The 26,018-nt window shown below is 43.2% G+C and overlaps 1 protein-coding gene across 1 annotated transcript in view; it reads right to left on the reverse strand.

The window, feature by feature from the left end:
* Positions 1-26,018, reverse strand: part of LOC120932615 (proton-coupled amino acid transporter 1-like) — a 116,846-nt gene that overhangs the window by 87,108 nt on the left and 3,720 nt on the right. The window contains exons 2-4 of the mRNA XM_040345129.1: positions 19,031-19,187; positions 14,346-14,436; positions 3,626-3,714 (exon numbers count right to left, since the gene is read on the reverse strand). Of these exons, the coding sequence (XP_040201063.1) occupies positions 3,626-3,714; positions 14,346-14,436; positions 19,031-19,182 (332 nt within the window). The 5' untranslated portion in view covers positions 19,183-19,187. The remainder of the gene's footprint in view (positions 1-3,625; positions 3,715-14,345; positions 14,437-19,030; positions 19,188-26,018) is intronic.

Consider the following 26,018-nt stretch of genomic DNA (forward strand, 5'->3'; position numbering starts at 1 on the left):
CGAAAGTTTTGTGACATAGTCAGATTGTGACATATAGTGAGACCTTAGAATGGTTGTAAAAAAAACAAAAAACACACACGCTCCTGTCCCTTTAAGGCAAACTGACCACGTTCATCATGGCTGCTAATCTCTGAGAGCATGGTCAGTTTACAGTGCCCTCATCATCCTCAGGGTCTCTGCATCTCCTTCTACCTCTCCTTCTGTCTCTTCCACAGTCTGTGTGAGGGATTCCCTCTCCTCTCCTCTTCCAGAGCTAGAACAATGCTATTGCCCGGTAGCTACTCCTCTTTGTTAACCAGTTCTCACCCAGGCCAATTCTGACATTTCTCTTCTACATGTAAAAGATCTGTATTGTTTTGCTAGTTACCTAAATATCTCTATTGGTGACACTTTAAAAGCTTTTACAAGTTACCAGTTTAGAGTTACACAGGAAATCTGGTGCTAAAATTATTACTTTTACTCTCATGTTTGCATCAATACCTCACATTTGGCATGATCACCGTTTGCTTATGTGTAAATGCCATAAGCAAAATCTAAAGGGGGCACTTTAGATTTTTTTAAATAATTGTTTTATTATTTTTTTACTTTAAGTCTTACTTTTTTTTTTTTATTATTGACTTTGTTTTTACAAAAGGATTAGCAATCGATTGACCGCAGGAAGGATCGACTTAACCATCCATCCTGTGATCGATGAGCTGATCCTTCCTAACTTTGAGCCCTCCTGCGATCGACTAATCCTTCCTGCGATCGACCAACCGGTCCTTACTTTAAGCATTCCTGCGATAGACAGACCAGTCCTTCCTTTGAGAAATTCTTCCTTGGATCAATTGATCCTTCCTTCCCATCTTTGATTCTTCCTTCATTATTTTTGTGCTAATAATTGTTTGCAATGTTATTTATGCTTTACCCATAGCTTTAAAACGGTCCCCAATTTTGAGGTAATGTCCCCGATTTGGAACAAAGTCCCTCTGTCCCCCTTTTCCTCCTCATTTGTCCCTTAGTTTGATCTGATCTATATAGTTGTATATAAAATTGCACTTTTTATCTTTCAAAAACGTGTTTCTCAGAGCGTTACTTTATTTGACAATTGTGTGGTCGTGCGACACTGTAACCAAATACATTTGATGTCTTTTACTCCACAAACAGAGCTTTCTTTTGGTGGCATTTGATCAACTCTTATAGTGTCTACAAACTACAGGATAGATTTATGGTCTTTAACATTTTTTTTATTGTTTTTAGTGGTAATGGCGGCGATCAGCGTTTTTTAGCGGTGTTGATTGGAAGCCGTTCTCCATGCGATCGCCGATAGCAAGAGAGGAGGAAGAGCCAAGCCGGCCGGATCATTGGAGAGCAGGGATTGCCCTCTGTAATAGCTTTTATTTGAATTGCTGGTTGTTTCCAGAGCTCACCATCACCTAGACCCGCATCCTGGCCCGGCGTCTTTGATAGACAGAACACTGGTCCAATGCGGGACATGTGACGTCATCAAAAGCGCTGGGCCAGGAGGTGGGACTATGTGACGTGAGCTCTGAGAACACCGGGCAATTCAAATGAAAGCTATTACAGTGGGCAATCCCCGTTCTCTGATAATCTGGCTGGCTCGCCTCTTCCTCCGCACAGGCGAGGCTGTATTAATGGGCACAGGTCAGGCTGCATTGATGGGCACAGGTCAGGCTGCACTGATGGGCACAGGTGAAGTTGTTGATATTATTGTAACTTAATTCTGCATAAAAAAATGTAAGTGTCATTTCATGAGATGATTTATGAGGGCGTGTTTAGGGACAGTATTAGGGGCGGGGCATGGTAGGGGTTGAGTGGGGTAACTGGTGTTAAGTAACCCTTAAGGCCTGGCAGGACTTGAAATTCTGAGCCCTGCTTTTTTGGTAAATGAGTTAGGAGGTACAATCTACCCCATACTCATTCATATAGAGGGGGTCAGGATCACGGGGCTACCTTGTTAAAGAGGGCTTCCAGATTCCAATGAGCCCCCATGTTGAGGCCATGTGCCCTGTAATGGTTGGGGGGGGGGGGCGCTGCCCCTAACAGTTGATGAATCATCAGTTGTTAAGGACGCAGCGGCCAGCTTCCACAGGTTGGTATTCAGGGGTAGTTGTCTGCCCTTCTCACATCTATAAAGGTGATTAATTTTACTGAATGTGCTCGCGTTAACTACTTGAAGTCAAGGATGATCATAAACAGCCCAGGTACGGCAAGTGGGTAAAAATAAAATGAAATGCCAGTAAAAACGGTACCTAACCAGCCTGAATTATTGCGGCAAGTGTGTTACTAGTTTTTAAAGGACTTCAAAATTACATCTTCCTAAACACTGACTTATCCTACAAAGTTGCTGCCTCTGCTTTAAACAGGCGATACTTCATTGACAGAAGTGACGGATATCCTGGTATACAAATAAAATCATTAAGCGCGTGAATGAAAACATGATTTCAGACAGGTTGAAACAAAACTCAAATGTTTGCACAGAAGTGTCATGAGGGCCATACAGCTTAAAGGGGTTGTAAAGGTAAAACATTTTTTTCCTAAATAGCTTCCTTTACCTTAGTACAGTCCTCCTTCCCTTACCTCATCCTTCCATTTTGCTTTTAAATGTCCTTATTTCTTCTGAGAAATCCTCACTTCCTGTTCTTCTGTCTGTAACTCCACACAGTAATGCGAGGCTTTCTCCCTGGTGTGGAGTGTCGTGCTCGCCTCCTCCATTGGACTAGAGGAGAGTTAGGACGCCCACTAACACACATTCCTTTCTCTATCTGCAACGTAGAGAGCGTCCCGACTCTCCTGTAGTCCAAGGGAGGGGGCGCGCACGACACTCCACACCAGGGAGAAAGCCTCGCATTACTGTGTGGAGTTACAGACAGAAGAACAGGAAGTGAGGATTTCTCAGAAGAAATAAGGACATTTAAAAGCAAAATCTAAGGATGAGGTTAGTGAAGGAGGACTGCACTAAGGTAAAGGAAGCCATTTAGGAAAAAAAATGTACCTTTACAACCCCTTTAAGCACCACCTTTAGTAATTTCTATGTTACGGACCTGGAAGAAGTATACAGGTCAGTAAAGTCCGAAATCCTTATATGGATGTCTGTTCCGGCTCACAGTACTGAAGCCACTCAGCAATGGCAACCTCCATGTTTTGCTCATAAGGTTTCATGACGGCCATGCCGAGATAGAGGAGTTAAATTCCAATTTGGGATCTCTAGCATGGCCAACATATTCCAAACCCCTGGCATTTGTGTTATCTATGCATTAAGGAGATAAGGCTCACAAGGATTTTACTAAACATAGGTTTAGGTAGCTTCATACTAAAAAGGAATGGTCTACAAGAGTCATCCACATTGACACCGCTGATGTGCGCTGGAAACACGTAGGTCTAGGAAAGGACATGTGGGCCTACTCACACATTCTGCCTTTCTACTGTATAGCCATGGATAAGAAAAACAAATTTACAAAGATTCGCCATATAGGTTTTTTCTTTAAAAAAAATAAAAATAATAATCATTCCCTTCTACACAACTAGGACAAGGAAGAAGCAAACCAAGTCAAGTCTATGATGAGCTAATGTAATTCAGCAGGGTGATATCTACAAGAATAAAGTGCAAACAGCAATGCTTTACCTTTGACAGATGTGATTTGCACACTTTACCAGAATATCCATGCAGTGGACAGCAATTATTCCCATTACCACCAGACTCAGAGGACCCAGCTAGGAGAAAGGAAAAACATTATGCCATGAACCAGTAAAAACAAGGGAGGCGAGACATTACAGAGACAGTAATAAAGTAGCAGATAAAATGCACAAGAATAGAATGGACTAAGTCGGCCAAGAACCATCTCTGTGAGCATGCAGCAGACCGTATGCGACGTCACACCAGGAGATATCACGGGGGTGTGGCAATGTGTTTCAAGGCTGCCCAGCCTCTTTGTCAAGCCAAAAGAGGCTAGGCAGCCTCAAAATGTGTTTCCATGCCCCTAGTGACATTTCCAGAAACTACATCACATCCGGCCCACCAAGTGCTCCCCAGAGCTACCTCCTGCTTCCCGATTCTTGGTCCGCTCTTGAATTTCACCCAAACCTCTACAATCTGAGAATTCTGTGATGGGACAGCATCCTCCACAGATATCATGAAGCTGCAGACCCAGACTGTTTGAAATGCACTGATTCTTCCATCAATTGGCGAGTTGTCTACAGTGTGTGTGTGTGTGTACCATGCTTTTATATGTTACACTTAGCCTGGCACACTCTGGTATCCTCTTGGCCTGTATATCCAGCTGACAGAGAAAAAAAAAGAATGCAAAAAAACTGTGCTAATTCAATATCTTAAACTCTATAAGCAGCAACTTTTTGCAAGACATAAGTACAGCTCAAAAAATTGGTAAATGTATAGAGTTGCGCTAAATTACAGATTTAGACAAGCTACCCAAAAAGAGAGTCCATCAAGATCCTAATATACAAGCGGGTCTACAGACCCTCTGTGCCAAGAAAAATATCATCATTCGCCCAGCCGACAAAGGCGGGGGAATGGTGATATTGGACAAAGAAGCGTACCTCCAGGAGATGAATAGATTGCTGAGTGACAATACCACATATATCATCCTTCCTGGAGACCCCACCTCCAAATACAAAGAGGCCTTAACAGCCTTAATTAAAGAAGGTTCAGCCCTTAACATCCTAAACAAAAAGCAAGCAGAATACCTAGTCCCTTTGGCACCGCGTATTCCGGTCATCTATTACCTGCCGAAGGTCCATAAGGACGTTGTCAATCCCCCTGGGCGACCCAATCGTCAGCGGGATTGACTCCGTGACATCGCGTATCGGCAGGTATATAGATTTCTATCTCCAGCCTCTTGTGAAATCGGTTCCCTCATATCTGAGGGATACTAAGGACACTATTAAACTACTTGAGTCTGTCCATTATGAGGGTGAAATTCTGTTGGTGACGGCTGACGTTTCCGCCTTATATACATGTATTTCCCATCAATTGGGCCTAGCCGCGGTGGAACTGTTCCTTACACGTAACTCTTCACTTTCTGTGATCCAGAGGAACTTTGTTATGGAGTTACTGAACTTCGCCACAAAGCACAACTACTTCTGGTTTCAGGGCCAATTTTTTTCCCATCAACTGTTTCATCAACCGTGCGTGAGCTCCTAAGGACATGCATTTTCCTCCGTTTCTCCTTTTTTGTTAATTTTTTTAAAAGTTATCTCAATAGCCACAGATTTCAGCGCCCCCTGGTTTTGACATGCGTCCCTCTATTGGGCCTTTGTGACGTCTATGTCTAATTCTGGTGTGCACTGAATATCTAATATTAAGTTTCACCATCAAAATGTATTCCATCCAGGCACTCTCATTGTTTCCATTTGGATGCCCACTGACACAAATTATTATTGGGCTGTTGTGACATCTATGTCCTATTCTGATGTGCACTGAATATCCAATATAAAGTTTCACCATCAAATATGTATTCCATCAAGGCACTCTCACTGTGTTTATTTGGATGCCCACTGACACAAATTATTTTCAAATTATTTTTTGTTTTTACACCAATTTTGCCATCCTACCCCTTTGAGTGTCCCCTAGGGCTGAATTGTCTCTATTAGCCCTCGGCCGTTGATACACTCATTCATTTGGCCCTCCGGTTATAAAGTCACCGCATAATTCGCCGTACGTCCGGATCCTTTGTTTACTTCCCGAGACTGATGGCGTTTATGTCACATGGCGGGCGCACGTGGTGTCGACGGTTGTTCGTCACTACGCCCACCCATTTTGTTCAGTGGGCGGCCGTGCTGACGGTTCCTCGTCACTGCGCCCGCTCTCTGCACCTCACGTCGGATCGTCGATGCTTGTCAGTCATCGACGATCCTCTCCGTTGATAGGTCGTGATTTGGGGCCCTCCCCCTCCATTAGCCTTCAGTGTACGGACCTGTCTTGGGGGCGCGGCTGTGGCTGATGACAGCGATTGGATGTTTATCCGTTCACGTCAGCGGCCACGCCCCACAGCCCTCCCCGTTGTCCTTCAATCACGTGTCCCCTGTATACCGATACATGCTCCGGATTGATTTCCTGGAGCTGTGTATTGTGTTAGCTCAAGTTCCCGGCTTCTGTTTGTGTTTTTTTCACACATGTTGGTGCTGGAGAGTGTGTGCTTCTTCCAGTGAGGGTGATGTGTTATGGCTGGCGGCGGATTGCAGCTTTCAGTTGGACACTCAGCACTGACATGTTTTAACATATACTGTGATAAACGGTTTGCTACACATATAGTTGGTATAAGTCAAATTTTACCCTCTGCAAGTCATTACTTATATTTTTGTGCTACATATGTGCATTTTTATTTAATGGTTTTATGATGTATACTTGTATGACATGTTCTGCATATGTAAAATACGCATCAGCTTATGCTATGCATTACCATGATTGTTTAACTTCCTGTCTCCTCCCTTCCTGGGGAGGAGCTTTGGATTGTTTGGTATATATAAATTTAGCAGTGTGGGGGTACAGATACATGCCCCTGTTGATGGCTTTGAGCCGAAACACGTCGGGTAACATGCCTAGTACCCCATACTGCCTTTTATAACTATTCACGTGATTTTATTGTTATATTTTTTTACAAATAAAGCCTTCACGTTTTTTTTGACCTGCACCATTGGAGCTTTTTTTCTTTTCCACACATGCTGCATTGATCCATGAGTGTGGCCTTTTTTATCATCGGCCCTGTCCATTTGGGTTCCTGTTCCTGAGAGAGGTATCTGAAAAGATCTGTTCCATCATTCAAGTTGGCGAGACCATCCCACAAATCCATCCGCACAGAGCCCAGGGTCCGCTGTGTTCATTGAACTTTTCACTGTTCATTGAACTTGTCACTGTTCACTATTCACCTGTTACACACACATGGACTCATTACAAGCATTGCCCCCATGCTGAGTGAATTCCCATTCCTCACAGTCCTCTGTTGTTCCCACTTCCAATGATATGTGATTTTGGCAACATTTATTTCACTCAATACTAATTCTAGCGCTGCACTTATTGTTTTCTGTTTATAAAAATCAAACCAAAAAAAGAATAAAACATGAATAAAAAAAGTGTCAACAAGTGATGTAGTATTAAATCCTATGTCCAAGTGTTGGTATTCTTGATGTGCGTCTCCGCCAGCCATCATCATAGAAAGTGAACCGTGCACCAATGCCACCACCAAGGGCAGAAATGACTGCTTACCAGCTCAAAAGGACTGAATGATTTATTTATTTTTTTCTAATATACACACACAAAGACCAAGTGATAATACATAGAGTGATCCTAACGCCCAGGAGTCAATCTTGATAGACCCAAAAACGTTATATAATCCAAAGTGCGTCTCAACCAGTACCACCACCAAAAATTAGCACGAAATTTTACCATAAATTCAGACCGTCACACTATAAGAGATCCGACAGCGCTTCTAAAGGGACAAACATTCGCCAGCTGTCCATCCACTAGAAAACCTCTATAACCCCTTTGTGCCAACCGTACGCATATGTGCAACCTCAGCTTTAGGGGGTTATACCGGCATAATGCCTGCATCATCCCGGTACCATTATTTAGAGCGGGCGGTCGGCTTTCCAGGGATAACAACCAATGTGGCTAAAAGCCATTTAGTTGATATCCCGGAGGAGCGGGAGGGGACATCCCCCCCCCCCCCTCCTGCTGCTCTTACTGGGACTCCCGTCCCACCAGGAGACCAGCTTCTCAATCCACCACTTCCGGCGGCTAGGGACAAACTGGCAGAGAGCCGAAAACGGCTTTGTTCCAGTCTTCTCTCTGTAGACACAAAAGCAACGTCACAACGTCAGATCCGGTTCACTCGGCTGCCAATGGCGTCGGTTTAAAAAAAAAAAAAAATACAGTATTCAGAATCGCCTTTTTTGGCGATCTGAATACTTTGAACTGCAAACAATGGATGTGGGGTCATCACCTATTACTGTCACAAGGGATGTTTACAAAAAAAAAAAAAAAGTGATCACATAATGTAAAGAAGAAAAAAAAATGTATTTATTTTTTTAAAGTGCCCCTGTCCCCGCGAGCTCGCACAGCAAACAAAACACATACGCAAGTCGCGCCCGCATATGTAAACGGTGTTCAAATCACACATGTGAGGTATCGCCGCAATCGTCAGTGCGAGAGCAATAATTCTAGCACTAGACTTCCTCTGTAACTCTAACCTGGTAACCATAATTTTTTTTTAAAGCGTCTAAGAGATTTTTATGTACCATAATTTGTCGCCATTCCACGAGTGTGCGCAATTTTAAAGCGTGACATGTTTGGTATCCGTTTACTCTGCGGAACACCATCTTTCACATTATACAAACAAATTGGGCTAATTTACTGTTTATTTATTTATTTTTTTATTCATAAAAGTGTATTTTTCCCCCAAAAAGTTGCATTTGAAAGGCCTGCTGCATAAATACTGTGTGACATAAAATATTGCAACAATCGCCATTTTATTTTCTAAATTCTCTGCTAAAAAAAAATATATATAAAATGTTCGGGGGTTCCAAGTAATTTTCTAGCAAAAAAATACAGATTTTAACTTGCAAGAGACAAATGTCAAAAATAGGCTTAGTCACGAAAGGGATAATATAGCATGTAGAAAAGAAGAAGGTGTTCCACATAGTGCAGTTAAAACCTTTCCGATTATAAAGTAAAAATTAAAACTTCTGCGGTGGTCAGTAAGCAGCAGGCAAGCCATTTGTCACAGGCCCTTAAAGACTGCCATCATTGTAGTAGTGCCTAACTACTACAGCAATTGTTGCTTCCACACCAGACCCTCAGGTATCAGAAATGCATACTTACATTGGTCTGAGCTGAATGTAAATATGCAATAAAGATCATACCTGGAGCTCAGCTTAAGGGCTCTTTCACACGGGCGGACCGCTTTTTCATCCATCCGTGTACGAATGAAAAAGGGACATACATTGATCCCAATGAGATTGCGGATGTCAGCGGATGAACATCCCCTGACACCCGATCTCATCCGGGTCCACAATCCTCCAATTCTGCAGACGGAGGAAACACCTATTTTTCCATCTGTCTGAGGATCGGTTGAACATGGGCAGACGGTCCATGTTCATCTGATCCCCCATAGGGGAGAATGGAGATCTGACAGGGCGGTCCCTGCACAGTGTGCGGGGACCGCCCTGTCATACTTACCAACTATCCCAGTTTAAATTCCCTTGAAGTTTTAGTCCTTTGCGGTGTCCTGATATCTCAGTGTGAAGTGCTGATACTAATGCTACTCAGCTGTGCCCTATTGTTGTGTACAGATGACTCACCTGCAGACCCTGTGTTTACATGTAAATAACCGTCAATATGTAAATAATGTGAGCATTCATATAGCGGCCGGCGGTATTCTTATGTAAATAAAGGTGGCATTCATATGCATATCATGCCCCTCTGCAGTGAAGAGATGATGTGCTGTAACCTCTAGCAACCAGTGAGCAATATTACTGTACAGTAATCTCTAGCAACCAATCAACAAGAAGAAAATCATGTGCTGTAACTTGTTGCGACTTAATCAGTGAGCCATAATGTGTGCTGTAACATCTAGCAACTAGTCCGTAAGTGCTATTGAAATGCTGTAACCTATGGCAACCAATAGCATTCACTGCCTGATCTGATACAGTAAACTGATATTTATGGTCTCAGAGCAGGTGGAGAGCGAAATTGCATGGGGGGGGGGGGGGGGGGGGGGGGGAGCACCAAGAATTTTTTTGCCCAGGGTCTAATCAACATTAAAGACGGCCCTGAGCAGCATTGTCAGTCTGGTGGGAGGTGAGTGTAATGCCGCGTACACATGATCATTTTTCGTCATGAAAAAAATGTCGTTTTTGAAAAACGTAATTTAAAACAATCGTGTGTGGGCTACACATCATTTTTCGGCTTCTGAAAAACGACAAAAAAAAATTCGAACATGCTGCATTTTTTAATGTCGTTTTAAATAATGTTGTTTTTTGGGTTGTAAAAAATGATCGTGTGTGGGCTAAAACTACGTTTTAACCACTTAAGACCTGGACCAAAATGCAGCTAAAAGGACCCGGCCAGGTTTTGCGATTCGGCACTGCGTCGCTTTAACAGACAATTGCGCGGTCGTGCCCATGGCTGGGTACTAGCACAGGACGTACCTGTACGTGCATGTGCCCAGCCGTGACATTCTGCCGTCGTAAATGTGCAGGAGGCGATCCTTAAGTGGTTAAACCCGCGCATGCTCAGAAGCAAGTTATGAGACGGGAGCGTCGTGCTGGTAAAACTACCGTTCATAATGGAGTAAGCACATTCATCACGCTGTAACAGACAGAAAAGCGTGAATCATCTTTTACTAACACGGAATCAGCTAAAGCAGCCCAAAGGCGAATAGAACTTCCCCTTTAGAGGGCCGTCGTACGTGTTGTACGTCACCGCGCTTTGCTAGATCATTATTTAAAAACGATGGTGTGTGGGCAATGTCGTTTTTAATGATGAAGTTGGGAAAACATCGTTTTTTGGACATGCTGAAAACAAAGTTTTTTTTCATGATGAAAAATGATCGTGTGGACGCGGCATTAGATTTACTAGCAGATGTAAAACACACTAGTAAATTTAAGCCAAACGCTCTATAATACTTAATAGGCAGTTACAGCAAACAGTTTTTTTTTTTCCCTTTTTGGATAAAGGTTTTAAATAAAACTGATCATTGTCAGCACCCCTGTCAATGGTAAATGGTTTTACTCATCCATGTAACCGATTCATCTGCAAGAGAGTTTGTTCTTTTGAAGAACAGACTTACTAGCCACATCGCCCAGATGAAAATAGAAGAAAGAAAGCCTAAAAAAGAAAACAAATGCAGCTGCCACATCCAATTGTCAATCTGCAACATAATAAAGGTTTGCTTTTGGGTTTAATACTGCCTTAAGTAAACTTCAGACCTAAATGTGCAATTTAACGTGTGCAAAAAAAAAGAAGTTCTCATATTTCCACTTTTTAGAAGCTGAAAATGCAATGCGCCATCTAATTACCAGCTGACTAGGTGTTAGTGCTGAGAATCTTTTTTTAGAAGAGAACCCAGCAGCATGGGTGCAGATCTGGCATCTCGTTTTGGCCCAGAACATAATAATTAGCCGGGTTCTTCTGGAGTCTTGTTGCTTAGCTACATATGGACGCATGAAAAGAACTTTTTGATGTTGGAGCATAAACAGAAGATCGTATCATCTGTCATCAAAGCAGAGCAAGGTACAAAAAGCTTTCTGCCTTTCCAGACAACACATCAAGAAGCCGCTCAATAAATAAATAGGGGTATTGTACACAATGGATCCTGTAATAACAGCAATAGTAATACATGAACACAAAGAAAGTGTATCATGAATGTATAAACAAAACCAAAATTGATATGAAGAGGCAGGGACAGGATGGAGGCAAATGTCTCAAGGTTTTCTGTGTCTTCTGTTGATAATTTCCCTCACTTCTTGTCTGATGGATTCTGTTATCTCAGCAACAACAATAAATATCAAACAGGGGTTTAATTAAAAAATAAGACAACAGTAAAGTTAGCCCAATTTTTTTTTATATTGTGAAAGATAATGTTACGCCAAGTAAAATTATACCCAACATGTCACGCTTCAAAATTGCACCCGCTCGTGGAATGGCGTCAAACTTTTACCCTTAAAAATCTCCATAGGCGACGTTTAAAAAATTCTATAGGTTGCATCTTTTGAGTTACAGAGGAGGTCTAGGCCTAGAATTATTGCTCTCGCTCTAACGATTGTGGCGATACCTCACTTGTGCGGTTTGAATACCGTTATCATATGCGGGCGCTACTCACGTATGCGTTCGCTTCTGCACGCAAGCTCATTGGGACAGGGCGCTTTAAAAAATAATTTTATTTATTTTATAAAATTTTATAAAATGTTTACACCGTTAGGAATAAAAGTGTTTTTTTTTTTTGTTTGTTTTTTTATTAGAAGGAATGTAAACATCCCTTGTAATAGAAAAAAAGCATGACAGGTCCTCTTAAATATGAGATCTGGGGTAAAAAAGACTTTAGATCTTATATTTAGACTAAAATGCAAAAAAAAATAAAAAATGTCGTCATTTTAAATAAATGACAACAGGAAAATATGCCTTTAAAGTGGATGTAAACCAAAACATTTTTTTATCATAATATGAGGTGATCCACAGTTCATTGTATATTACCAGGATGTGTTATGTGGGGGGAGGGGGGTGGATTTCTCACTATATACTGTGGATCACTTCATATTATGATAAACATAACATATGATAAACATGTCCAAGCTAGATATGTAAATAACCTGTCACTCAAAGCAAGGAGAGAGGAAAGGACTTTTTATTTAGACAGGTTTTTATCTGGAAGTCTGTTAATTTTCACTGAACAATAAAAGAGGATTGCTCAGAGCTGGATTAACTCTGTGTGGCAAGACAGGACACAGATGATAGGAAATCGTATACTCTACATTGTGACATAAAAAAAAAAAAATTGGGTTTACATCCAATTTAAGAAGCATGGGCGGAAGTGACGTTTTGACACCACTTCCGCCCTGCTATGCTATGGAGACGGTTGGGGGCCATCTTGACCTCACTCGTATCCCAGCCATGTAGGATGAAGGACCCGATCGCCTCCGCCGCTGCCGATGGCTCCGGTAAGTGGCGGGGGGCGCGGGCGCCCCTGCAGCGTACCAATTATTAGATGTGATGACTGCATTCATTTTCTTTGGCTTTCTGCCCCTCTGTTTCCATTTGGCGATCTGGCCAGCAACACTTCCTGTATTAGACTGCATCCACTCTGGATTAAGGAGCACAGGGGGCATCATCGCACAGCAGGGAGGAGAGTTAGATGTAGTAGCAGATGATTTAAATACACACACAAACTGAAGAAAAACTCCAGCTAATACTTTATAAGCAGTTACAGGTAACAGTTTGTTTCCTTTTGGGATAAAGATTTTTCATGACTAAATAAAAGCTGGTCATTGTCAGCACCCCTGTAAGTGGTATATGATTTGTCTCAGGTTTGTTACTGATACATTCGCTGGAGAGCTTGTTCTTTTGAAAAACAACAGACTTACTGGCCAGGTCACCAGATGAAAATAGAGGAAAGCAAGCTGCAATATAAAAAAAAAATTCTTTATGATTTAATACCACTATAAGAATTCATGATTAGAGAATTATGCAACATACAAAAAAAAAAAAAAATCTAAACAAAACAGGTGAGTGACGTCTAAGTTCCAAAGTTTCAATCTAAAGTGGAGTTCCAGACATTTGTTAATTAAAAGTCAGCAGCTACAAAAAAAAAAAAAAAAAAAAAAAAAAGTTTAGCTGCTGACTTAAAAGGCACTCACCTGTCATATGATCCAGCGGCGCACTCACCCCTGCCATTTTGACCCCATGTCCTCCCTCAGCTTGCAGCTTCACAGCCATGTGCCCACTGCGCATTCACGAGCGGTGCTGCGCTCTGTGACTGGTTCCAAAGTATTCTGGGACTAGTCAAGTTTCCCAGAAGACTTTGGGAAGGCAACCGGATCGGAAGTGGGAGCGGGTACCTGTGAAAATCAGGTACCCGCTGCCCCTCCTGGCCAAAAGCTCAGTTTCAAAAACAGGAGCAGGAGATGATGCCTTAAAAGCGGAACTTCCCCTTTTGAGTGGAGCTCAGCTTTAAAGGAATTGTAAAGACAGAAGTTTTTTTTTATCTTAATGCATTAAGATAAAAAGCCTTCTGTGTGCAGCAGCCCCCCCACCTACATGAAGTCCCTCTTAGTCCAGCGATGAGAGAGAGAGAGAGAGAGAGAGAGAGAGAGAGAGAGAGAGACCGGGGCTCCATGTCTGAATGGACACAGAGAGCTGTGACTCATCTTCAGGTGCCCCATAGCAAGCTTGGTGTGGGGGCACTGAACAGGAGGGAGGGGCCAGGAGAACAAAAGAGGGACCCGAGAAGAGGAGGATCCAGGCTGCTCTGTGCAAATCCACTGCTACTGAGCAGGGAATTATAACATGTTTGTTATTTTTAAAGGAAAAATAAATAAAAATAAATCTTTACCATCACTTTAAGGAAGCGAGAACAGGAGGTGGTTCAACAAACCATACAAAATATGAAGCCCAGCAATAAAATAATAAATACACAGAAAATATATTGAACTTTCCCTGTACCTTTCTTCCCTCAAGAAAAGAGAACATTATTATTTCTTCCAAATCTGATAATCTAAAATGCAGTATGGATTTTCTTAAAACAAAGACATTGCTTTGAAAACAGTATGAAATGGTTTAAATTGATATTGTTTCAAATAATACTGAGGTACGCATGTTTAGTTATATCTCATACCACAATTCCAGCGTTCTTCACAGCCAGCGGCAGCCCCAACAATCCTGTGCCAATATTCCCTTTTAGCAAATGTATTAATGTCTGGAACCATCTGTCAAAGCAAAAATATATAGAACATATGAATTTTCCATGTGTACATACCTGCAAAAAGTACGCATTTAGGAAATATCAATTTACAGAAGACAGCAAAAGGGACATAACATGGTTTGTAACTTCAGTTCACATGCCAGGAAGCAGCAAGTACATTGCACATCTGGCAAGATCAACAAGTATTTTCCGTTATTGCTTAAAGTGGAACTTTATCCATAACAACTTGATAAAAAATAATGTTCCACATTGATAATTATGCTACCAAAATGAGTGTGTGCCCATTGCTGCCTCACTGTGGCCGAGTCAGTGTACCTGACATTTTTACAGGCTCCGGGCGTCTATTTATTATTTAAAAGTCGCGGTCTCCTCCTGGTCTCGTTCTGTGATAGGTGGTTCCCAGCAGCCTATCACGAACGTCTTCTCATCCTCGGACTCGGTTTCCCAGCAGACACTGTGTTGCGCCCATCACGGATGTTCTCTTGTCCGTGGATGAGAGGATATCCGTGATAGGCGGAACACTGAACACAGTGTCTACTGGGAAACGCCCATCACGGAAGGGACAAGGGGGAAGCCGCGACTTTTAAACAATGGACGCTCGCAGCCCTTCGGGTACACGGACTCGAGTATAAGCCGAGGGGGCTATTTTCAGCCCTAAAAAAAGGGCAGAAAAACTTGGCTTATACTCGAGTATATACGGTATATTTAGTTACAAAAGCAAAAATTCAATATTTCTTGTCCATATGAAAATTTCAGGAATCCCCAAAAACAGGAGTTTCATACAACAAGCATCAAGTTGTTCAATACAACAAAAAAAAAAAAAAGTTTGCCCTTGCATTTTATACAATATAGCTCACTTAGGCCCCTTTCACACAGGGCAGTGGAGGTGCGGTGGCGGTATAGCGCCGCTAAAAATAGCGGCGCTATACCATCAGATTTGCCGCAGGATTTGGCCGCTAGCGGTGCGGTATTAACCTCCGCTAGCGGCCGAAAAAGGGTTAATACCGCCCGCAATGCGCCTCTGCAGAGGCGCATTGCGGGCGGTATTACCACGGTTTCCTATTGTTTTAACTGGGAAGGAGCGGTGAAGGAGTGGTATAGACACCGCTCCTCTCACCGCTCCAAAGATGCTGCTTGCAGGAGATTTTTTTCTCTCCTGCCAGTGCATTGCCTCAGTGTGAAAGCCCTCCGGCTTTCATATTGAGAATGCTGGGGCAGGAATTTTTCAGGCGGTATTAAGGCCCTATTTTTAGCGCTATACCACCCAAAAAACTCCTCATTGTGAAAGGGGCCTTACGGTAGGAGTATTTGAATTTTTCTCTATCAATACACTGCGATAGCAAAACGATCAACATTTTTCCCATTTTTCTCCTTATGCTGTCATTGTGAGGAGAAAAAAGAAATGATTACCGATCCTTTGTTTACATCAAGTGATCAGCTGTCATTGGCCGACAGCTGATCACATGGTAAGGGCCCAGGACCGGCCCCTTACACGGATCTGTGATCACCCGAGTCTCAGTGACTCGTGATCACAGCGCATGCCGCGAGCTCCCTGCAGGGGGCGCACGTTGCAAAGGCGAAGACGTCTATTGACGTCCTCCCGGAATTTCAGGTCCGCGCTGTAGCTATAGAGCGGGCCTCTAGTGGTTAACCAACATGAATAACGGTTTGGCCCCACCCCCACCTCATTGGCTCACTGGCTGTAATAGTCAGTAGCGGGAGCCACTGGCTTATGCTGCTGTCTCAGCCAGTGAGCAGAAAGACCAGAGAGCTGCTGCTTTTGTGCACATCGCTGGATCGAGATGGGGCTCAGGTAAGTATTGGGAGGACTGCTGGGGGAGCTGCACGCAGAAGGTTTTTTACCTTCATGCATTGTAAAAAAAAAAAATTGGAGCTTTTGAAACCACTTTAAAATTTAGTTAGAGTGTCAGAAAAACTTAAATTGTAGATTTTTAGCAAGTGTTCAAAATAAATATATGTCAATTTGGCAAGATAGTTTCCCATAATCCCCTAAAAAGTCAGGCTGAAAGAGTAGGAGAGTACTCCATTTAAAAGGATAAGTTATATTTTTGCATAAAAGAAATGCATTTATTATTTTTTCCTGCTGAATCCCGGAAAGCATTGCACCTATAATCTGTGGATTAGGAGTGCAATGTTAGGCTTCTGCAGACAAGCCCTGCAGCTATCAGCCTGTACCTCCATACGCACACGCAATTTGAAAGCCGTCGGGTTTGTGAATAAACTATGAGCGCGCTCATCAGCGTCCTCGCAGTTCATTCAGAACTACAAGCCATCTGCTGCGTTGGTCAACAGTACTTGTAGTTCATTCATTCACCGGAAACTGAATGAAGATGCGTCTGTATGAGCAGAGCCCCACCACACTTATTGAATTGTGAAAGTGGGTGCTGGGAGAAGATCTACTGCCCACTGTGGGGGGAGATAGGGGAGAGAGGCAGTAGAAGCTGGAACATGTTCCACCCTAAATAAAGCAGGAATGTGTAACATGTACCAAATGTGAATTACGGTAATCCTTTAAGTTTTATTGCACTGGACAATTTTGTTAGCTTGCCAACCACCACTTCCGATAAATTTCATCCACAAAACTGGTCTTAATAGCAGAGGTATAATGGTGAAACATGTCAAAAGAGGTCCCAGGCAGAAATTCTATGTCTGTGTTGTCCTGTCCTGATGAAAAAAAAAGTTACCAGCTTTCGAATTTTCCTTGTATTTGTGCAGTCTGTGGGGCATAGGATTAGCTTCTGCTGCCGTACTGCACCCGATCTTCCACGATGGTGACCCGATTCAGTGCTTGGGAGCAGTGTACCCTATACCAATGGTTCTCAACCTCAGTGCTCAAGTACCCCCAACAGGCCATGCTTTGGGAATTTCTCATTGATAAAATAGCTGTCCAAAATACCAAGCTACTGAGTGCAACATAAAGGAAAACCTGAAAACATGGCCTGTTGGGGGTACTTGAGGAATGAGGTTGAGAACCACTGCCCTATACTATAGAACAAAGACCTGCATAAAGCTCAGTTTTAATAATGCATCACAATAAGAGCAAAGATGCTGTCCAAAGTAACACACATTAGCCAATCAGAAAACCAACCTGCTGAAGTCAGCACAGTAAAAATTGTATTTAATTGGCCAACATGGGTACATGCACACTGCATACTGTTCTTTGTCCTAGAGATAAAGAGGTTGATTTACTAAAGGAAAATCCACTCTGCACTACAAGTGAACTGGTAAGTGCAGTCACTGTAGATTGCTAGAGATCGGAGGGGAAGCTCTGAAATTAGGGGGAAGCTCTGCTGATTTTATCATCCAACCATGTGCAAGCAAAAATGCTGTTTTTTCTTTTCCTTGCATGTCCCCCTTGGATCTACAGTGACTGCACTTGAAAGTGCATTTGTAGTGCAAAGTGGATTTGCCTTTTGTGAATAACCCCAAAAGTATTCCGATAGGGAGACTAGTTCTGTTGACACCCCAGGATTCCCTCACTTTGGAGGTATTGCTTCTCACTTCCTGTTTTGGCTATGGGACAGGAAATTAAGGGAAATCTCCCCCATAGAATACAAATGGCAAAAAATAAATATATGTCAGGGGTTATAACCCTTCCTTAGTCCATCCAAAACGCCAAAATGAATAAAAATGTAATATTCTTACATTGAATTGACGTGTGTGTGTGTAATAATTTATATATATATATATATATATATATATATATATATATATATATATATATATATATATATATATATATATATACACACACACACACACACACATACATACACACACACATATACATACACACATATACATATACATATACACAAACACACACAGTGGTAGCTGGTGGTATACTTTTTTGCAGGGGGGCAGCAAACAATCACAGGCAGCCCCATGTGCCCCTGCCCCTCCCCCAGTCGGTTGGTCGGTCACCAGCAGCGCTTCCACCGGGTGGAGTCTCCACCTCCTGGTGCTTCACGGCAGCATCCCCTGTGTCTCCTTCCTCCTTGGCGGCCAATAGGATTGCTTCTCCTCTCAGGTGACAGGTCTCAGGACCTGCTTCCCGATTAGCCAGGAGGAGAATCAGGAAGACAATGGCGAATATGAGTGGAGCACTGTGTCCCGAGCCCACCCTTTTTTTAAGCTTATTAGAGCCTCTGGCTGTAATCGCGTGCTTCCATGAAAAAAAAAATGTTACAAAATATGAATTAGAACCATACAGTATATTGTTGCTTTATCTTTAATCAACTCTATCAAGAGATAAATTGAAAATCATCTAAAAGATATTCCTATCTTATCATATACAATATGAACAGCTTGATATTTGTTCAGCTGCATCTTGTAACAACATCAGTCTAAAGCAGACTATAGATGGAGAGATTTACCATCCCCGCTGGGAGACCACAGTGATTACTGATAGAGGCTATAATAGCCACTGGCAATAATCAATGTAAAGTCTGACAGCCTGCTCATACATGGTTCGAATCTCAGCTGGTCCTTGTTGAACTGGCAGATTTAAACCTATTACCGGCTTAATTATGGCCACTAAAATGTTATGTTACCCCTCAAGTGTAGCGTATACTTACGTTGTGCTGCTGCTACTGTGCTCTCCAATGCGCTCATACTGTCCAGACCTAGAGGGAACGTTGTTGATGGCTGGTGAATGCTCCTCGGTGGGGCTAGATTCCGTGGAGCTGTAGTCATTGTACGTGTCATTCCTCAGCCTGGTGGTAGCCATGGTTCCTAAAATTGTAAGAACATTATTAAAAATAATCTACAAAGGGTTTGTGGACAATATTTCATCTTTTTAAAGTGGATGTAATCCCCAATAAAGAACTTCTCTTATTTACTACCTTTTAAAAGGCTCCTGCAGGAGAACATAGTAAATGTACATTGTTTTCCCTGCAAAAATATGTTTATTTATTATTTTTTTCTATAAAAAAAAAGGTAAACTTATCCTTGAACCATTTTTAATCCTTATATTACTAAATAGATAGTGGTACATTATATATTTTTGTTGTTTTCTGGTATAGGCCAAAAATTACATACATCCAATGAGTCTTCATTGGCCATTTTTCTTCCTTCGTCTGGAGAAGGAGCTTTCTCAGTTAAGCCCACCCTCGTGCCTGAGCTAAGGGCAGAAGAATTCCAGGAAGTAAATGTTACATGAATCATCTGTCCTTACTCAAGATGGTCGTGGCTAGAAATTCTAGGGCATGTTTTTAGAGTGATTTTCCAAATTATGCATGAAGATATGAATTGGTGGAGGAGTGTGCTGGGAATGTTACAAATGAACTAAACAGCATTTTCAGTTTGTGGTGCTCAGATACAGTTAAGGTTGCTGTAAACCCTCACATATACCCAGTAAACAGATAAACAAGTAAAACCTATGTAGGAGGATTTTTTTATTTTTTTTTTATCTGCAGTCATCTCGTCTACACCCCTTCAAAAAGGCAAATTGTGTTAAAAATCTTTTTTCATATGTAAGGAACACAGAGGAGTGGGTGGAGAGAATGCAGTACCAGTCTGTGAGAGCTGATTGGAGAAAAGGAACACACTCCTCTCCACACAGCAGAGCAGTGTCCTGAATAGACAAGCTGTCTGCCGAGCTCTCCTCTCCCTCCCTCTCGACACAAATGTATTTCATGTGTCGGAAAACTTCTCAGAAGTAACTCATGCTGATAACAGAGGAACGACACTTAGACCCCTTTCACACCGAGCTGTGGCCGTGTTCCCAGTAAAATGTTGCTCGTTTTAGTGGCACTTTAGCGCTGTTTAAGCGGCGCTTTTAGGCAGCTGCCGGGGCTCTATTAACTTTTGGCTCTTCCGAAGTGCTGCCCATTCATTCCAATGGGCAGGGCGTTTTGGGAGTGCTATATACAGCACTCCAAACGCACCTTAAAGCGGGGGTTCACCCTAAAAAAAGCCGACCTATGAGACCGACAGTATGCTGTTTTGTTTGTTTTTGGCGTACATACCATTTTAGGGCTATTTTCACCCCCGGCTTTCCCGCAGGAGTGGGCGTTCCTAATCACAGGCTGTGACTGACGTGCTTCCGACCGGCGCACACTGCGCGTAACGAGTTGCTCTATACGGCGCCTGCGCACCGATGTTCGGCTTCTTTCGGCAACTCGCGACGCGCAGTATGCGCCGGTTGGAAGCACGTCAATCACAGCCTGTGATTAGGAACGCCCACTCCCGCGGGTGAAAATAGCCCTAAAATGGTATGTACGCAAAAAAACAAACAAAACAACAGCATACTGTCGGTCTCATAGGTCGGCTCCATGCAATGTTAGACATTTTTTTAGGGTGAACCCCCGCTTTAAAGATGCCGCTTGCAGGTCTTTTCGGAACGTCCCCCAAGAGAACCACCCGGGTGTGAAAAGTCACACTTAAATAAATGGGAGGCGGTTTTCAGACACTTATCAAAGCCTATTTCCAACACTAAAGCCCCTGAAAACCGCCCCAGTATGAAAAGGGGTCTTAGAGATTTGGAGAGAGATAAGTAAACACTACTAGGGATGCACCGAAATTTCGGTTGCCGAAAGAGAAATCATGCCGATAACGATGCCGAAAATGGGGTGGAGCCTGGGCAGGGGGCCCCACCCCTGGTGCCTCCCATTATGGACGTGTTGTCAGGGCCGATCCTAGGCGGGTGCAGTTTACCCGGGCGCCACAGAGGTGGGGGGGCTGAAGCGCCATCCTCCTCCCTCTCCTTGTCCATGTTGAGAGGCGGCTCTCCCCGCCGCCGCTGTGTTTCCTGAGCCCTCCCACCCCCCCTCCCTCCTCTTGTCAGAGGAGGAGACCGAAGCAGCCAGAGATCGGCTGTCTCTGTGTGGAGAGAGACCATCTGCACAGTGATGTCGCTGAAGGGGCAGTCCGTGCCTGCAGTGACATGTGTTCTCCTCCTCCTCCTCTCTGTCTTAACTCCTGCCTGCTGCGATCTGTTCTCCACCTGTTCCCTGATCTTTTACGTAATGGAGGGGGGGGGTTGTCCTGGGGGGGGGGTATCGCTGGGTCAGGTGAGAGGGCTGATCGGCCATTGTCCACTAACGTCCATAGGAACTGCAGTCTCTGACCATCTCCTGTACCCTGTCCCCAGTCTCTAACCATCTCCTGTATAAAAATATTTTTTCGGTATCGTTGCTGTTTCGGTATCGGTTTCAGTTTTCGGCCTAGTGCGTTTTTCATTTTCGGTAACCGTTTCGGCACCAAAAAACCCATTCGGTGCATCCCTAAACACTACAGAGGTTTACAACCACTTTAAACATTTATTTTCCCAATACCACAGTCACCATGGATAAATCTGTACATTTCATAATTTTCCAGGGAAAATAAAAGTTTAATTTTTGTAGTAGTTCCTTGTAACAAAATGTTGTTGTCCTTCTCTGAACACTCTCCAACTCAAGGACGTTCTTCTAAAAGTGATTGTAAAGTTGTTTCTTTTTTTCTATAAAAAAAAATAATAAAACAACATGTTATACTTACCTGCTCTGTTACAGTGGATTTGCACAGAGCAGACCAGATCCTCCTCTTCTTGTGTCCCTCTTCTGTGCTCCTGGGCCCTCCCTCCTGTTGTCGAGTACCCCCACAGCAAGCAACTTGATATGGGGGCACCCAAGCCGAGCTGCAGTTCTGCCCCACCAAGTTCTGTGTGTCCATTCAGACACTGAGCAGTGGTTCTGCCCCACCCCTTCTCTCTTCTGATTGGCTAAATTACTTTAATTGAGAGGAGCGGGAGCCAATCGAGCCACTTCTGTGTTTCAGAAAATCAGGAGGGAGAGACCTGGAAGGCCGAGACACTAGTGGACATTGCTGGACAGAGATGGAGCTCTGGTAAGTATTAGGAGGCCCAGGGGGGCCTTCTGCACACAGAAGGCTTTTTATCTTAATGTATAGAATATATTAAGATAAAAAAAAACAACTTCTGACTTTACAACCCCCTTAGGCTGGATTCACACCTATGCAGTTTTAGTGCCTTTTGCATATTGCAGATTTGCACTACAGTCCATTTAACATGGTTTCCTATGGAACACAATCTGTAGTGCAAATCTACAAAATGCACGAAAACTAGGGATGCACCGATATATCGGTGGCCGATACATATCGGCCGAAAACCGCATTTTTGGGTCCCTGCCGAAACACATTAAAATTGTCGATAATGAACTTCGTGGGCGGGACCATTTCGTTTACAAGGGGGCACAGTTCTAATACATACATAGCCTGACAGACACACAAGCTGGCCGCCAGACATGTACAGCGCGGGCAGCGGCAGCCGCACTGTACAAATTGCGTGCCGACTGCCGATCGCGCTCCACCGGATTCCTCCTAGCTCCATTTCCTGTTTTTTGGACTCCCCCCTATGGGGGAGTCTTTTGGTCGAGTCCAGCGGCGTGAGCGGCGTGACGTCACGGCCGGAGGTGAGGGAGGACTCGGAGCGCTGGGCAGGCCAGGAGCTGTGTCGGAGCCTGTGACACAGAGTCAGACTAATCACACTGCCTGCCTAGGAGGAACCTAGTAGCAGCGTAACCTGATAAAATAGTAAGCACTAGCAGCACAGAACTTGTATGAAATGAAGATTTAACTTTGTTTGTGTTAAATGGCTGGATTCGGGGGGGGGGGGGGGGGAGTGGTAAACTAACTGAGACTGACCAGCACTTTCCTAATGAAAAAATGGCAGATAAAAAAAATAATTATCTGCTATTTTTTCACAGTGGCACAGTGAGGCTGCAATTAATGTTTTTTTTTTGGTAGTCAGAGAAGGCAAGCATGGCTCAATAACACACAAACGTTTTTTTTAAAAAACGTTTGTGTGTTATTGAGCCATGCTTGCCTTCTCTGACTACCAAAAAAAAAAACATTAATTGCAGCCTCACTGTGCCATCATACGTCGCCACTGTGCCATCATACGTCGCCACTGTGCCATCATACGTCGCCACTGTGCCATCATACGTCGCCACTGTGCCCATCAAACGCAGCCACTGTGCCCATCAAACGCAGCCATTGTGCCCATCACACGTCGCCACTGTGCCATCATACGTCGCCACTGTGCCCATCAAACGCAGCCACTGTGCCTATCAAACACAGCCACTGTGCCAACACACGTCGCCACTGTGCCCATCAAACGCAGCCACTGTAACCAATTATATACTATTTGTGTCTAATTTTTTAATAAAAGTTTGGATTTTATTATATTGAATTGGAGCTTTTCAATTCTGGTTATTTTAAATCAATGAAGCTAATTAAAATGTCTCATGTAATGCATACAATTATTGGAAAAAAATTTTAAATAGGGGGAAAAAAGAAAAGTAATTTTCGGTTTCGGTTTCGGACTGAATTTTTTTTTCATTTCGGTTTCGTTTCGGTTCTGAAATTTCCATTTCGGTGCATCCCTAACGAAAACCCCTTTCACACTGGGGCGTTTTTCAGGCGCTTTAGCGTTAAAAAAAAAGTGCATGTAAAGCGCCTGAAAGAAGCTGCATCTGCAATTCCAATGTGAATACCTGAGTGCTTTCACACTAAAGCACCTGGAAAACACCCCAGTGTGAAAGGGGTCTTAGCGTTAAAAAAAAAAAAAAAAGCGCCTGCAAGAAGCCTCAACTGCAATCCCAATGTGAAAGCCCGAGTGCTTTCACACTGAGGCGCTGCACTGGTAGGGTGTTCAAAAAAGTTCTGCAAGCAGCTTCTTTGCAGCTCTTTAGGAGCTTTTTTTTTTAACACCAAAGCGCCTGAAAAAACGCCCCAGTGTGAAAGGGGTCTAAAATGCATATGTGTCGTTGGACTAGTTGAGAATGAGGATTGGGATAAAATTTTGGAGGACGTGAAAAAAGTCTCCCCCAAACTGTCAGACCGTCTCACACAGTTGTACATTATACACAAGACATACCTGACCCCTCAGAGGATAGCGCGTTTCAAACCCATGTACAATCCAGGGTGCCGCCTCTGCGACCACACCCCAGCCTCCTACCATCTTATATGGTCCTGCCCAGTTATCCAAGCATACTGGATGCAAGTAATACGGTTCCTACATGACGAGATGGGCTCTCCTGCCACTCTAGACCCAAAGATGTGCCTGCTCGGTCTGCTGCCGGAACTTAATAAAATCGGTTTTTCCAAGTAAAAAAAAAAAAAAAATGCATAGGTGTGAATCCAGCCTTAAGTATTGGTGACCAAAACTGAACAGCATACTCAAGAAGAGATCAGTGTTTTGTGAAGTGGTAGAATTTTTATCTTTTGAGTAAATACACTTTCAAATGCATGCCAAGAGTCTACTAGCCTACCCGGATACAGCAAGGTATTGCATAGTCCACACTTCATATACACTTCTATTATTTACTGGTTATGTATTTTCTCAATAATAGAGTGTACTTGCATTATTATATTGGAAGTGTTATTGTAGTACTTGTTGGGCCCATACGTTGATGGATATTGTATTATGAATCTTTTATTAAAATTTCTACAATAAATATCTATAGATTTTTACAATTTATTACCCGTGTGCCACCTAAAGTCCATCTTTCTAGTCTAAATTTCCATTTCCCATAGTCCACAAAGACCCACGATCTTGTTCCATCCTCAAGAGCTTCTTCCCCTAGTCCAGTGGTCTCCAAACTGCGGCCTGGGGGCCAGATGCGGCCCTTTGCTTGCCTGAACCCGGGCCCTTGGAGCACTATTCCTCCCACTATTCTTCCAATTGATATCAACAATGGGGCACCATTTCTCCCACTGACAATAACAATGAGTCACTTTTCCTCCCAATGATACCAACCATAGGGCACTATTCCTCCTTCCGATACCAAATGGTCCCACTGATACCAGAAAAATTTCCTCTCCTGCTGGCCCCCGATCCCGTCCCCCTAAAGTCTGAAGGACAATAAACTGGCCCTTTGCTTAGAAAGTTTGGAGACCCCCGCCCTAGTCAGTAACTTGCATGGTTTTATTTATTTTTTTATTAAACTCCCAGGTGCATTACTTTATTATTCAATATCAAAAGAGAAATATGGAAATATAAGCTTTTTTGGTCATACTTCACTTCTGAGTGCACTTAATGCCGTACAGCCATTCAAAGCTCTGAAAGGATCCCAACCATATTGTCGGAATCCACCAGATGCCCGATCAGCAGTAGGCTCAGCTCCTCAGCCCGATGCTGAGAGCTGGAGCCAGCAGATTTCTCCCCAGCCCAGTGCTCCAGTGAGCACTGGAGGGGCAGAGCAGAGAGCGGTAACAAAGTCACCACTCTCTGCTCTGGGAAGACTGAGAACTGAGCAATCATGTGATCACCCAGTTCTCCCCTGCGGGAGAGAGCTGCAGCAAATGAAGTATAAAATGTTAGTGTTTTTTTTTCTCCTTTAAACCTCATTTGCCAAATAATTGCCCACCCCTCTATTTTATTGAGGTCCTAATGCAAAGTTGCTAAATCCTGCAGTGAAGCTATTGACCTGTTTAGCTTTGTATAATCAGCAAACACAGAGGTTGAGCCATTTATTCCAAACTCTATATAATAGGGCTTACCACTCACTCACTCACAACCCTACACCATTAAAGACATGAGCCATTTCTCTTTACTCTCTGAAC

Source organism: Rana temporaria, chromosome 3 (genome assembly GCF_905171775.1).
Source record: "Rana temporaria chromosome 3, aRanTem1.1, whole genome shotgun sequence".
Lineage (NCBI taxonomy): Eukaryota > Metazoa > Chordata > Amphibia > Anura > Ranidae > Rana > Rana temporaria.